The sequence below is a fragment of the Schistocerca serialis genome, chromosome 11 (genome assembly GCF_023864345.2).
Source record: "Schistocerca serialis cubense isolate TAMUIC-IGC-003099 chromosome 11, iqSchSeri2.2, whole genome shotgun sequence".
NCBI classification, from domain to species: Eukaryota; Metazoa; Arthropoda; class Insecta; order Orthoptera; family Acrididae; genus Schistocerca; species Schistocerca serialis.
In genome coordinates, this window is record NC_064648.1 from 12,960,330 (window position 1) to 12,976,713 (window position 16,384).

Sequence of the window (16,384 nt, forward strand, 5' to 3'; positions counted from 1 at the left end):
CTCCCGGGGCGCTACGGACTGCTTATCCCTGTGCTCGAATTGTGATTTTATCCTCGTGCGAGGCTCATTCGTGGTACTGACGCACTGTTTCTGGCCGTGGTCACAAATCTGTGGCTCGAGAGTGCAGTGCGAGCTGGCTCACCCTGCGAGAAGCTCGTTTACTACTGCGGTTGCAGTATTGCAGTAGCTAGCCTAGTCTGCCCCGTGCCATCTAAATGGCCCTCAATGCTGCGATCGACGTGCATTCCGCTGCTGTGGCTGAACTGCTAGTTTTGGAGGTAAAGCCCAAAACGTGGTGGCGGCATTACAAAAAGTTTAAAGGAGTAGAATAGTTTATCGGCCTCAATCTAACAAGAAGTTACTCGCAACTATTTTTAGATGAAGGCTGCAAGAAGTAGACAGCCACTTTACACAATGGAAGATGCTACCAGTTGAAGGGAATAACTTTCGGTCTTTCAATCTCAACAGCAGTCCGTATGAGAGCAGTGGACAAAGTTCTGCTTGAAGAATTATTGAAGCATGTAACCCTCTTTTTTTCTAACCATACCACTTCATGGGGAGAACATTCAGAAGTACTGTACGAATTACTTGAAGACTTTAGGAGAGCTGGCATAATGATCAACCTAAATGAATCAGTCTTTGCCAAATCACAGATTAAATTCCTCAGTCATATAATTTCTCCACACGGAACTGAACCCGATTCAATGAAAATGGAAGCAGTAAGGAACTTTCCCACTCCAAAGTGCCATGATCAACTCAAATCTTTTCTCAGATTTTGCTGTTTCTGTCTTTTATTTATTTCAGGATACTATCTTCTTCTGTGCTTGAGAAACTTTTAAGGAAGGGTGCATTATGGAAACGGGATAATAAACATCAGAGGGTGTTTGCACTAATTAAAAAGACAATCCTGACTTGAATGAAATTTCTTTCTTGGTACTCTAATGGTCCCCACCTTTGCTTCTACTAAAGCCATTTAGTCCTCTTGGGCATCTGAAAGGTGTTCAGATCCAATATTGGTGCTTCTGTAGCTAAAATGGTATGTGGAGAGCCTCTGTGCATTTAGAGGACTATTTAGTGCCAGCACCACTACCCACCCTGACAGAACTCTTACATTTAGTGCAGAAGCACCAACATCCACTCCTCATTACAGTAACCTGGCAAAAGGATTTGCACAGCTGTTCCCACATAATGTTGCATACAAACTTAGACATCTACCCCAGCCATCATACAACCAGTTCTTCCTCGGTTTTACATAGAGGGGTCACACAATGGCACGGCCCTGGAGGTGTCAACTGAATAGGTCAAACAAGTGTGGGTTTTAACATCAACTGTCCCAGACACATCACATCACAGCCAGCAGACATCACTTCCCCAACACCGACCACTCCCACCTCATAACCTGCAGATACCCCAGTGCCACAGCCGACAGCTCTGCTGCCACCACGGCACCCGGCTCACACGAGAGACACTCGATAAATAAAGTTCAAATATCGAGACACCCCAGATGCCCCACAGTACAGGGGGCAGGAGGGGAGGGGTAGGGGGTAGGTTGTATGGCAGTGATGCATTTTGTGTGTTGTGAAACTACCCACAAGTATACACAACCTCTCTGACACGAATTTTATCTCGGCTGTGACCTAGTAAGTCAGTTCTTTGCTAACTTTGATACTCGGTGGGAGCAGTCTTGTACGTTTTTCCTGTGCACATAAAGGTATTTTCTGTACATTTAAAGGTTGTGTGATGTTATTTATGTGTCTATTTATCTATCCCACAATAATAGTAATAATAATAAGATGCATGATCTCAAAGTTTCAACCTTATTTCCAATTCTGTGTGTAGCATTGCACATCTTTTACACACTATAACTGTAGCTGAAGCAGAAAGGTAATGCAGAACTCTGGCTCAGGTTACAAGTGGTTTCATATCAACTATGCATCAATGTCGTCCCACAGATTGAATCTGATTTGGAAGGCAACTAGCAATGATAATGTCATTCATATATTTACTGAGTGAAAGGCTCACAAAGAGCAACTGAAGAGTGTTGTAGGCTAATAGGTTATAATACACTATCTTTCATTGCAGTTTACATGTGAGTACACTGATATCAGTACAAGCACACTACTGAGCGACAGGACAGAACCCTCCGTATCACAGCAGTACTGCCATCAGACATGCATCAGTGTACAAACTGGTACAGTATATAACCTTTTCTTTTGAAGTGAAGTTAAGCACATATGTATTACAATGATTCAGTTCATATGTCACGTCTTTCAGATTTCTCTCTTGCCACGTAAGCCCAACCGAGCTATTACCTGATTCCTTAGCTCTGATGGCCTTGTATTTCTGATGATTGTCTTCATCACTACTTTCCAAACTAATATTTATTGCTACTATTTCAGTCTCTTACTCCATGAAAGCATAATGGCACCGGTATTCTTTTTCGATGTACACTCCTGGAAATGGAAAAAAGAACACATTGACACCGGTGTGTCAGACCCACCATACTTGCTCCGGACACTGCGAGAGGGCTGTACAAGCAATGATCACACGCACGGCACAGCGGACACACCAGGAACCGCGGTGTTGGCCGTCGAATGGCGCTAGCTGCGCAGCATTTGTGCACCGCCGCCGTCAATGTCAGCCAGTTTGCTGTGGCATACGGAGCTCCATCGCAGTCTTTAACACTGGTAGCATCCCGCGACAGCGTGGACGTGAACCGTAAGTGCAGTTGACGGACTTTGAGCGAGGGCGTATAGTGGGCATGCGGGAGGCCTGTTGGACGTACCGCCGAATTGCTCAACATGTGGGGCGTGAGGTCTCCACAGTACATCGATGTTGTCGCCAGTGGTCGGCGGAAGGTGCACGTGCCCGTCGACCTGGGACTGGACCGCAGTGACGCACGGATACACGCCAAGACCGTAGGATCCTACGCAGTGCCGTAGGGGACCGCACCGCCACTTCCCAGCAAATTAGGGACACTGTTGCTCCTGGGGTATCGGCGAGGACCATTCGCAACTATCTCCATGAAGCTGGGCTACGGTCCCACACACAGTTAGGCCGTCTTCCGCTCACACCCCAACATCGTGCAGCCCGCCTCCAGTGGTGTCGCGACAGGCGTGAATGGAGGGACGAATGGAGACGTGTCGTCTTCAGCGATGAGAGTCGCTTCTGCCTTGGTGCCAATGATGATCGTATGCGTGTTTGGCGCCGTGCAGGTGAGCGCCACAATCAGGACTGCATACGACCGAGGCACACAGGGCCAACACCCGGCATCATGGTGTGGGGAGCGATCTCCTACACTGGCCGTACACCACTGGTGATCGTCGAGGGGACACTGAATAGTGCACGGTACATCCAAACCGTCATCGAACCCATCGTTCTACCATTCCTAGACCGGCAAGGGAACTTGCTGTTCCAACAGGACAATGCACGTCCGCATGTATCCCGTGCCACCCAACGTGCTCTAGAAGGTGTAAGTCAACTACCCTGGCCAGCAAGATCTCCGGATCTGTCCTCCATTGAGCATGTTTGGGACTGGATGAAGCGTCGTCTCACGCGGTCTGCACGTCCAGCACGAACGCTGGTCCAACTGAGGCGCCAGGTGGAAATGGCATGGCAAGCCGTTCCACAGGACTACATCCAGCATCTCTACGATCGTCTCCATGGGAGAATCGCAGCCTGCATTGCTGCGAAAGGTGGATATACACTGTACTAGTGCCGACATTGTGCATGCTCTGTTGCCTGTGTCTATGTGCCTGTGGTTCTGTCAGTGTGATCATGTGATGTATCTGACCCCAGGAATGTGTCAATAAAGTTTCCCCTTCCTGGGACAATGAATTCACGGTGTTCTTATTTCAATTTCCAGGAGTGTATTTAGCCCTTTGCACACTCATTTGTAATTCATCCAATTGGTGTGTTATTTCTCTCAAAGCCACAGTGGAAAATTAAGACATGGTTTATGACCCCCTCCCTCCACTTTTTTTTTTTTTTAAATACTGCAACAGAATTATATACAAGGCGTATCACAAAAAGTATTTCTAGTTCCCTGATGTAACAGAGGGCATGAAAGTAAACATTTTTCTTACGAAAGCACTATCCAGAAATGTGTAATTTTGAACTTATACTGGTCTGAATAAAACTGTATATTGTAATAAAAACAGAGGACAAATTCATTGCAGTGTGAAATTTAGAGCATGACCAATTATACAAGTACTGTATGCTACAAATTGTTTTATTTATACAAAATTATTATAATTAAATACAATGAAAATTGCCAGTATATTTATAACTGTTATTTAAATTTGTAACTACTGCAGTCTGTTCCAATTCTGAGTGAAAATGTGTGTGGAAATCAGAAATGCAAATGCAGTAAATGTCCTTGGGGGAAAAAAATCTGAAACAAAACCATTTACAATCTAACCTTCTGTGGCGACAGTCGACTGCCAGTAACTTCACCGGCAAAGCACAGAGTAAAAGGTCTTTGGGGACTCGAGCTTCTTTGGACAGTCCCGTTTGCGTGTTGACGAGTGATACACGTGTCGTGAAATTGTGCATTGTTTTTCTTGTGTTTCTGTAAATATACGAACCGCAATAAAAGTGCATTATCGTAATAAGTTGGAATTTTTGGTGCGTGGACCCTCACTATAGCCATAAAATCCCACATTGGTGACCCCGAGTCGCGAAAATACGTTGCAGTCGCTCGCTGTGTATCACCGGTTTTGCGCCAATAGACAATGTCGCAGTCTCCAGTTTTTACGGCAGTGCACGACGCCGCGACCGCAGAATGGACATTCGACTGTGAAGCGCAACGCTTCACCCCGTGTGCCACTAATACACCGGGAATGTTTGTATCTCCCGTGTTTGCCTCGCCTGGCCGGACGACTCTAACCTCTGCCGGCATACCACACCGGGCGCTGTACACATCGTCGCAGACACCTTCTACGGCATTCTACGCTCAACAGAATGCCCCTTCAGCACAGGACCCCGGAAACCCCGAGTTCCTACCGCACAGCATGGACCACGCGGCTGGCCAGTTTCTGGGTCCACATGCACGGCTGCCGTTTAACGTGCCCCCCTTCCCGCCGGTCGAAGGGACACTCACGCCAACCGTGCCGGACCACTTATACGCCTACCCGTCCTTCCGCCCCGCGCACACCTCCACCTCGGGCGACGCACCTGCTGTGGTTCCACCCCGTCACTCGGCGCTCAGTCGCGATCTCGCGCCTGCCGCGCCGTGCTTGTGGTGTGGCCGCACAGATTCCGTGCCTAGATGGACTGGATACCACGTCTCGCCTACACAGCTAACGGACGTTCAACGCAACACATCGCCTGCCACTGAGGCACATTTCGCACCAGTGAACACCGTGCAGAATCCCCGTGCATTTCGTGCCCCTCCTACAGCCCCGCAAACACTGGCCCCCGGCCGTTTTCCGAAGCTGCCGCCGTTACAACCGGACAACCCAGTGACGTGGTTTAGCTTGGTGGACAACATGTTGGACATACACGGTATTGCGGACGACAGCACCCGTTTCGTGTGTTTAGTGAACCACCTGCACGACCACCCTGATCTCATCAGTGACTTATTGCTGAACCCTCCTAAGAGCAACAAATATGCCTCTGCTCATGCATTACTTAGCGAACGCCTCTCTCGTCCGCAGGCCGATACTATTCTCAACATAATTTATGACGAGACTTTAGGCGACAGAACACCCTCACAGCTGTGGCGACGCTTGCGTGCACAAGTCGGTACCGAGATCCTGCCGAACTTAGCGCTCTGGGCATTGTGGTTGGTGAAGCTGCCGCAGGAACTACAGTTACATTTGCTTCCACATACCGCAGCGTCACTCGAGGATAAACTATGGCTGGCGGATCAGGCATATGCCATTATTCGACACAGCACAGTGTCTAACACCGCCGAGGTTGGTAACCCTGTGTGTATACTTCCACCGTCGGGCGGTAGAGGCCGGGCGCGTGTGTATTGCGGACAGCACACGGAACAGCAGCCACCTAGCGCCCAAGACCGGGAACCGCCAGCGGGTCGGCAACAGCCGCTCCCCACCCCAACCGGGCTAGTGCCAGCCTGCCCCGCCTTCCCCTCGCCTGACGCTTCGTCTGGTCGGGACGAGTATAGCCGATTCACGCATGTGCTGGTTTCACACCACTTTCAGGGACGCTGCTCGCAACTGCCGTCCGCCCTGCGCGTTCCCAAACGCTGCACGCGGGCCGCAGTAGGCGCCATGGCCCACGTATACAGGCAGGGGCGCCCACAGACACTGCATTCTGTCAGAGCCCCTACCCCACGAGGACGTCTGTATGCCTTGGATGTAGGTTCGCGCCGGTATTTTCTCGTCGATACTGGAGCAGATGTTAGTGTCATACCTCCCACATTTTCTGTAAAGGACACGACACCAACAAAACTGTCCCTTCGAGCAGCAAGTAAGGCGACACTTCGTGTCAAGGGTTTGGCCAAGTTACCTATTGAACTCATACCTGGTAAACAGTTGACGTGGTCCTTCTACGTGGCTGATGTCGAAGATCCAGTATTAGGCATCGACTTCCTTTTCCACTTCAGACTGTCTCCAGATCTTCAGTCAGTCGCATTATTGCACCACACCTCGTCCACGCACATTGCATGTTCAGTCGCTTCTTCGGCCCCCCCTCCCCCTCGGCCGCCCGACGACCTGGGCACAGCTCCCATCAAGTGCTCTTCATCGGCAGACAGCCTCACGATTTCCACCGCCCACCTCCAGCCTGAACGCCCTGCAGTCGACGATCTCCGTCCTCACAACGTCGAACGGAACCGTGCCAGATCATCGGCTACACAAGCCCTCACCGGGGCACGACGCCTCGTACAACGACTGCCAACGTCGCCACCACCTGACACCGGAGATGCACCTCGTGGAACTTTGTCAACACCGAAGCAGACTGCTTCCCTGGCACATAAGGTTAGTGACTCTTGTGTGCTACCGATCCCCGTTCACGACGGCCCCAAAATGAGTTCTCCAGCCAAGCTGAACGCTATTACGAATGGCACAACACACAAAATTGTGACGACAGATGGGCCTCCAGTGCGCCATAAAGCGTGCCGACTGCCACCACATAAACTACGCCTTGCTAAAGCCGCAGTGGAGGAACGTCTAAGGACAGACATTGTTCGCCCATCGGACAGTAACTGGTCCTCCCTCATTCATTTAGTTCCCAAAAAGGATGGCACTGTGCGCCTGTGTGGCGACTATCGTCGCCTCAACGCGCGGACGGTATTAGACAATTACCCGATACCTCACATACAAGACTTTGCGCAAGTACTTAGCGGAGCACGCATCTTCAGTGTCTTGGACTGCCGCAAGGCATATTTACAGATACCAAATGGAACAGAGTGACATACCAAAGACAGCAGTAATCACACCTTTTGGCCTGTACGAATTTTTTTACATGCCTTATGGTCTCAAAAATGCGGCCCAAACTTGGCAGCGTTTTATAGACTCACTTCTTTTTAACTGCACATATTGCTACGCATACCTCGATAACATACTAATTTTCTCCCCCTCTGACAGGGAACATGAACTCCACCTGGCCACGATACAGGACTTATTGACACGTAATGGAGTCGAGATCAATAATGACAAGTCACAACCCTGCTGCACTGCTGTCACTTTCCTGGGGTACACAGTCTCCTCGGATGGTATATGCCCCCCGCAGGAGCGGGTTGACTGCATTCGCAAGTTACCCCTCCCAGTGTCGTTTCGCGAATTACGCCGGTTTTTAGGGACTGTCAATTTCTACCGCCGTAACCTGCTGATGGCGGCAGCAATTCAAGCCCCTTTGACTGATGCACTGGCCGGAAAACAAACCTCAGGCAGTCGCCGAGTACCGTGGTCTGACAGCATGGTGAGAGCTTTTGAAGATCTTAAATCAGCGTTAGCACGTGGTGTCACTCTCGCCCATCCTTTGCCAGATGCCTGCATCTCGATTACAGCGGATGCAAGTGATTTCGCAATCGGTGCAGTCTGTAAGGGGTCTGTAGGCCCTTACTATAACTTTTGCGATAGCACAGGTCGACAGGACAAACAATCGATAGTGTGTGTCGGGTTTCGAGAGCGAGAGCGAGTGTTGAGATAGTAGTGTGGTACGCGCTGCGGGCCGAGCCGGGTGGAGGTCTGTTGCTGGAATGCAAGACCGTACCGACAAAGGGAGTGGCCATCGCCGTGGTTTAACCCCTTTGTGTTAGAAATATTCGGGAAAGTGAAAAAGTATAATTACTAGTGTGATTCAGTGATATTTTTGTGCCGATATTTGTAATTACGCGTCTACCGCGCCGGAATCATTTGGATTGCAGTGTTGGATTGCAGTGTTGGAGTGTAGTGTTGGATTACAATGATTGAAATTGCGTGTGACGATAATGAATAACGAAAGGACCTGTGCTGAGATTATCCGTTATTAATTCTGTACAACGAAGGCAGTGGCTGTCTCCTTACTTTGTGTTTTTGTGAGAATATAGGTCGTTGATTAATGAAGCTGTGTTGTTGTTCTTCCTGCCACCAGACATTTAATTATTACAGCATTCGAGAAGGACAAAATTTAATGTAACAACTCCGTAGCAGTCCAATCCGATTGCCAGCCCCATTAGGTACATGATCACATTAGTTATTATCTATTTGGGCTGCTATCAGATCCCGATCGAGCGGGATAAGTCAGTAAAATTAAACCGCAGTGTTACACCCTTGGCTTACCGTGAAAGGGCAAGTGCAATTTTTGGACAAATCGTAAAGAACAATAGGTAGTTTTATCTTGCTTAACGCGAGAAAATATTTTTCCAATTTTGGTTCGAGACATAGCATAAACTTTAAAATCACGACAACAAACAGTGCATTTTTTTTTACGAATACGAAGTAATAATATCTTACGATTGTGAATAAACTGTTTTTTCTTGCCATATTAGATGAGGGTAACAGTGTCGATAAACTGTGTTATAATATGCAAATGCGTAAATCCGCGCGAAAAACTGTGAAAAGTGAACACCAAAGAAAGACACGTGTGAACATTATTACGAGCAAAACGAGCCAAGAATTCGTCACGAAAGTTTTAAAGAAGTGTATAGTGATAATATTTTGACTGGAATTGCTTTTTAAATAGTGAAAATCGGACAGCTTCTTGTGGACCCATAAACTGTTATGTGGACGACAATTCGTGTGGCGACGCAATTGTTGACTGACGTCACACAGACCCTTGTAGCAGCTGCGCCAAAGAGCTTCAATCTGCGAGGTGATTTCACATGTCCTCCCAACTACCTGTGCAAAGAGTAGTTCAAGCACAGACGCACTACACCGAGCGCCGTCCCGATCGATTGTTTGCCCTGTCGACCTGTGCTGTCGCAAAACTTATAGTAAGGGCCTACCGACCCCTTACAACAGTAAGTAGAGTCAGTCTTCAAGTACTTAAGTCGGCATTGTGCCGTTTGCATTTAATTCCGATGCAATTTCTGTGTTTCATCGTCAATAAGAAGGTCCAAGGGATACATTAAACCCGAAGTGAAGCATCGATATCTAAAACTGGTCTCACAGGAAAGGCTCAAATCATAGAAAGTAAGAAGAGTCAATCCTCTTGTACTTAAGTCGGCATTGTGCCTTTTGTATGTAATTCCGATGCAATTTCAGTGTTTCATCGTCAATAAGAACGTCCAAGGGATACAGTAAACCTTAAGTGAAGCATCGGAATCTAAAACTGGTCTCAAAGGAAAGGCTCAACACACAGACAGTAAGAAGAGTCAGTCTGCTTGTACTTAAGTCGGCATTGTGCCTTTTGCATTTAATTATAATGCAATTTCTGTGTTTCAACGTCAATAAGAAGGTCCAAGGGATACAGTAAACCTGAAGTGAAGCATCGGAATCTAAAACTGGTCTCACAGGAAAGGCTCAAAGCATAGACAGTAGGAAAAGTCAGTCTTCTTGTACTTAAGTGAGCATTGTGCCTTTTGTACTTAATTCCGATGCAATTTCTGTGTTTCATCGTCAATAAGAACGTCCAAGGGATACAGTAAACTTGAAGTGAAGCATCGGAATCTAAAAGTGGTCTCACAGGAAAGGCTCAACACACAGACAGTAAGAAGAGTCAGTCTTCTTGTACTGAAGACGGCATTGTGCCTTTTGTAATTAATTCCGATACAATTTCTGTGTTTCATCGTCAATTAGAAGGTCCAAGGGATACAGTAAAGCTGAAGTGAAGCATCGGAATCTAAAACTGGTCTCACAGGAAAGGCTCAAAGCATAGACAGTAAGAAGAGTCAGTCTTCTTGTACTTAAGTCAGCATTGTGCCTTTTGTATGTAATTCCGATGCACTTTCTGTATTTCATCGTCAGTAAGAGTGTCCAAGGGATACAGTAAACCTGAAGTGAAGCATTGGAATCTAAAAGTAGTCTCACAGGAAAGGTTGAAAAATAGACAGTAAGAAGAGACAGTCTTCTTGTACTTAAGTCGGCATTGAGACTTTTGTATTTAATTCCGCTACAATTTCTGTGTTTCATCGAGAATAAGAAGGTCCAAGGGATACAGTAAACTTGAAGTGAAGCATTCATATCTAAAACTGGTCTCAAAGGAAAGGCTCAAATCATAGAATGTAAGAAAAGTTAGTCTTATTGTACTTCAGTCGGCATTTTGCCTTTTGTATTTAACTCTGATGCAATTTCTGTGTTTCATCGTCAATAAAAAGGTCCAAGGGATACAGTAAACCTGAAGTGAGCATCGGAATATAAAACTGGTCTCACAGGAAAGGTTCAAAACATAGACAGTAAGAAGAGTCAATCTTCTTGTACTTATGTCGTCATTGTGCCTTTTGTATTTAATTCCGATGCGATTTCTGTGTTTCATCGTCAATAAGAAGGTCCAAGGTATACAGTAAACCTGAAGTGAAGCATCGGAATCTAAAACTGGTCTCACAGGAAAGTTTCAAACATAGACAGTAAGAAGAGTCATTCTTCTTGTACTTAAGTCGGCATTGTGCCTTTTGTATTTAATTCCGATGCCATTTCTGTGTTTCAGCATTAATAAAAAGGTCCAAGGGATACAGTAAACCTGAAGAGAAGCATCCGAATCTAAAACTGGTCTCACAGGAAATGTTTAAAATATAGACAGTAAGAAGAGTCAGTCTTGTTGTACTTAAGTCGGCATTGTGCCTTTTTTATTTAATCCCGATGCAATTTGTGTGTTTCATCGACAATAAGAAGGTCCAAGGGATACAGGAAACCTGAAGTGAAGCATCGGAATCTAACACTGGTCTCACAGGAAAGATTCAAATCATAGACAGTAAGAAGAGTCAGTCTTCTCGTACTGAAGACGGCATTGTGCCTTTGGTTTGTAATTCCGATGCAATTCCCGTTCTTCATCGTCAATAAGAAGATCCATGGGACAAAGTAAACCTGAGGTGATGCATCGGAAACTAAAACTGGTCTCACAGGAAAGGTTCAAATCATAGACAGTAATAAGAGTCAGTCTTCTTGTACTTAAGTCGGGATTGTGCCTTTTGTATTTAATTCCGATGCAATTTCTGTGTTACATCGTCAATAAGAAGCTCCAAGGGATACAGTAAACTTGAAGTGAAGCATCGGAGTCTAAAACTGGTCGCACAGGAAAGGTTCAAAACATAGACAGTAAGCAGGGTAGGTCTTCTTGTACTGAAGTCGGCATTGTGCCTTTTGTATTTAATTCCGATGCAATTTCTGTGTTTCATTGTCAATATGAAGTTCCAAGGGATACAGGAAACTTGAAGTGTAGCATCGGAATCTAAAACTGGTCTCACAGGAAAGGCTCCTACGGTAGACAGTACGAAGAGTCAGTCTTCTTGTACTTAAGTCGGCATTGTGCCTTTTGTATTTAATTCCGATGCAATTGCTGTATTTCATCGTTGATAAGGAGGTGCAAGGGATACAGGAAACTTGAAGTGAAGCATCGGAATCTAAAACAGGTCTCACAAAAAAGGTTCAAAACATAAGCAGAAGGAACACTCAGTCGTCTTGTACTTAAGTCGGCATTGTGCCTTTTTTATTCATTTCCGATGCAATTTCTGTGTTTCATCGTCAATAAGAAGGTCCAATAGATACAGTAAACCTGAAGTGAAGCATCGGAATCTAAAACTGGTCTCACAGGAATGGTTCAAAACTTAGACAGTACGAAGAGTCAATCTACTTGTACTTAAGTCGGCATTGAGCCTTTTGTATTTAATTCCCATGCGATTTCTGTGTTTCATCGTCTATGAGAAGGTCCAAGGGATACAGTAAACCTGAAGTGAAGCATCGATATCTAAAACTGGTCTCACAGGAAAGGTTCAAAACATGGACAGTAAGAAGAGTCAGTCTTCTTGTACTTAAGTCGGCATTGTGCCTTTTGTATTTAATTCCGATACAATTTCTGTGTTTCATCGTCAATAAGAAGTTCCAAGGGATACAGTAATCATGAAATCAAGCATCAGAATCTAAAACTGTTCTCACAGGAAAGGTTCAAAACATAGACTATAAGAAGAGTCACTCTTCTTGTACTTAAGTCGGCATTGTGCCGTTTGTATTTAATTCCGATTCAATTTCTGTGTTTCATCGTCTCTAGGAAGGTCCAAGGGATACAGTAAACCTGAAGTGAAGCATCGGAATCTAAAACTGGTCTCACAGGAAACGTTCAAAACATAGACAGTGAGAAGAGTCAGTCTTCTTGTACTTAAGTCGGCATTGTGCCTTTTGTATTTAATTCCGATGCAGTTTCTGTGTTTCATCGTTAATAAGACGGTCCATGGGATATAGTAAACTTGAAGTGAAGCATCGGAATCTAAAACTGGTCTCACAGGAAAGTTTCAAAACATACACAGGGAGAAGAGTCAGTCTTCTTGTACTTAAGTCGGCATTGTGCCTTTTGTATTTAATTCCGATGCAATTTCTGTGTTTCATCGTCAATAAGAATGTCCAAGGGATACAGTAAACCTGAAGTGAAGCATCGGATTCTAAAACTGGTCTCACAGGAAAGGTTCTAAACATACACAGTAAGAAGAGTCAGTATTCTTAAACTTAAATCGGCATTGTGAATTTTGTATTTAATTCCGATGCAATTTCTGTGTTTCATCGTCAATAACAAGGTCCAAGGGATACAGGAAACCTGAAGTGTAGCATCGGAATCTAAAACTGGTCTCACAGGAAAGGCTCTAAACGTAGACAGTAAGAAGAGTCAGTCTTCTTGTACTTTAGTCGGCATTGTGCCTATTGTATATAATTCCGATGCAATTTCTGTGTTTCATTGTCAATAAGACGGTCCAAGGACTACAGTAAACTTGAAGTGACGCATCGGAATCTAAAACTGGTCTCACAGGAAAGGTTCAAAACGTAGACATTAAGAAGAGTCAGTCTACTTGTACTTAAGTCGGCATTGTGACTTTTGTATTTAATTCTCATGCAATTTCTGTGTTTCATCGTCAATAAGAAGGTTCAAGGGATACAGTAAACCTGAAGTGAAGCATCGATGTCTAAAACTGGTCTCACAGGAAAGGTTCAAAACATTGACAGTAAGAAGAGTTGTCTTCTTGTGCTTAAGGCGGCATTGTGCCTTTCGTATTTAATTCTGATTTAATTTCTGTGTTTCATCGTCAACAAGGCGGTCCAAGGGATACAGTAAACCAGAAGTGAAGCATCGATATCTAAAACTGGTCTCACAGGAAAGGTTTAAAACATAGACAGTAAGAAGAGTCAGTCTTCTTTAATTTAAGACAGCATTGTCCCTTTAGTATTTAATTCCGATGCAATTTCTGTGTTTCATCGTCAATAAGAAGGTCCAAGGGATACAGTAAACCTGAAGTGAAGCATATGAATCTAAAACTGGTCTCACAGGAAAGGTTCAAAACATAAGAAGAAGGAAGAGTCAGTCTTCTTGTATTTAAGTCGGCATTGTGCTTTTTGTATTTAATTCCGATGCAATTTCTGTGTTTCATCGTTAATAAGAAGGTTCAAGGGATACAGTAAACCTTAAGTGAAGCATCTGAATCTAAAACTGGTCTCACAGGAAAGGTTCCAAACATAGACAGTTAGAAGAGTCCGTATTCTTAAACTTAAGTCGGCATTGTGCCTTTAGTATTTAATTCCGATGTAATTTCTGTGTTTCATCGTTAATAAGAAGGTCCAAGGGATACAGGAAACTTGAAGTGAAGCGTCAGAATCCAGAACTGGACTCACAGGAAAGGTTCAAAACATAAGCAGAAGGAAGAGACAGTCTTCTTGTACTTAAGTCGGCATGGTGCCTTTTGTATTTAATTCCGATGCAATTTCTGTGTGACATCGTCAATAAGAAGGTCCAAGGGATACAGTAAACCTGAAGTGAAGCATCGGAATCTCAAACTGGTCTCACAGGAAAGGCTCAATACATAGACAGTAAGAACACTCAGTCTTCCTGTTCTTAAGTCGGCATTGTGCCTTTTGTATTTAATTCCCATGCGATTTCTGTGTTTCATTGTCAATAAGAAGTTCCAAGGGATACAGTAAACCGGAAGTGAGGCATCGATATCTGAAACTGGTCTCACAGCAAAGGTTCAAAACATAGACAGTAAAAAGAGTCAGTCGTCTTGTGCTTAAGAAGGCATTGTGCCTTTTGTAATTAATTACGATGCTATTTCTGTGTTTCATCGTCAATAAGAAAGTCCAAGGGATACAGTTAACCTGAAGTGAAGCATCGGAAACTAAAACTGTTATCACAGGAAAGCTTCAAAATATAGACAGTAAGAGGCGTCATTCTTCTTGTAATTAAGTCGGCATTGTGCCTTTTGTATTTAATTCCGATGCAATTTCTGTGTTTCATCATGAATAAGAAGGTCCAATGGATACAGTAAACCTGAAGTGAAGCATCGGATTCTAAAACTGGTCTCACAGGAAAGGTTCAAATCATACACAGTAAGAAGAGTCAGTCTTCTTGTACTTAAGTCGGCATTGTGACTTTTGTATTTAACTCTGATGCAAATTCTGTGTTTCATTGTCAATACGAAGGTCAAGGGATACAGTATACCTGGAGTGAAGCATCGGAATCTAAAACTGGTCTCACAGGAAAGGTTCAAAACACAGGCAGTAAGAAGAGTCAGTCTTCTTGCACTTATGTCGGCATTGTGACCTTTGTATTTAATTTCGATGCAGTTTCTGTGTTTCATCGTCAATAAGAAGGTCCAAGGGATACAGTAAACCTGAAGTGAAGCATCGGATTCTAAAACTGGTCTCACAGGAAAGGCTCAAAACATAGACAGTAAGAAGAGTCAGTCTTCTTGTACTTAAGTCGGCATTGTGCCTTTTGTAATTATTTCCGGTGCAATTTCTGTGTTTCATTATCAATAAGAAGGTCCAAGGGATACAGTAAACCTGAAGTGAAACATCGGAATCTAAAACTGGTCTCACAGGAAACGTTCAAAACATAGACAGTGCGAAGAGTCAGTCTTCTTGTACTTAAGTCGCCATTGTGCCTTTTGTATTTAATTCCGATGCAGTTTCTGTGTTTCATCGTTAATAAGACGGTCCATGGGATATAGTAAACTTGAAGTGAAGCATCGGAATCTAAAACTGGTCTCACAGGAAAGTTTCAAAACATTCACAGTGAGAAGAGTCAGTCTTCTTGTACTTAAGTCGGCATTGTGCCTTTTGTATTTAATTCCGAATGCAATTTCTGTGTTTCATCGTTAATAAGAATGTCCAAGGGACACAGTAAACCTGAAGTGAAGTATCGGATTCAAAAGCTGGTCTCACAGGAAAGGTTCTAAACATAGACAGTAAGAAGATTCAGTATTCTTAAACTTAAGTCGGCATTGTGCCTTTTGTATTTAATTCCGATGCAATTTCTGTGTTTCATGGTCAATAAGAAGGTACAAGGGATACAGTAAACCTGAAGTGAAGCATCGGAATCTAAAACGGGTCTCACAGGAAAGGTTCAAACATAGATAGTAAATAGAGTCAGTCCTCTTGTACTTAAGTCGGCAATGCGCCTTTTGTATTTAATTCCGATGCAATTTCTGTGCTTCATCGTCAATAAGAAGGTCCAAGGGATACAGTAAACCCGAAGTGAAAAAACGGAATCTAAAACTGGTCTCACAGGAAACGTTCATAACATAAGCAGAAGGAAGAGTCAGTCTTCTTGTATTTAAGTCGGCATTGTGCTTTTTGTATTTAATTCCGATGCAATTTCTGTGTTTCATCATCAATAAGAAGGTCCAAGGGATACAGTAAACCTGAAGTGAAGCATCGGAATCTAACACTGGTCTCACAGGAAAGATTCAAATCATAGACAGTAAGAAGAGTCAGTCTTCTCGTACTGAAGACGGCATTGTGCCTTTGGTTTGTAATTCCGATGCAATTCCCGTTCTTCATCGTCAATAAGAAGATCCATG

At 44.5% G+C, this 16,384-nt stretch overlaps 1 protein-coding gene across 1 annotated transcript in view; it reads left to right on the forward strand.

Annotated features, from left to right (window-relative positions):
• Positions 1-4,733: 4,733 nt before the first annotated feature.
• Positions 4,734-16,384, forward strand: part of LOC126427135 (uncharacterized) — a 76,671-nt gene continuing 65,020 nt past the window's right edge. The window contains exons 1-2 of the mRNA XM_050089359.1: positions 4,734-5,424; positions 6,364-7,151. Coding sequence (XP_049945316.1) covers positions 4,734-5,424; positions 6,364-7,151 — 1,479 coding nt within the window. The remainder of the gene's footprint in view (positions 5,425-6,363; positions 7,152-16,384) is intronic.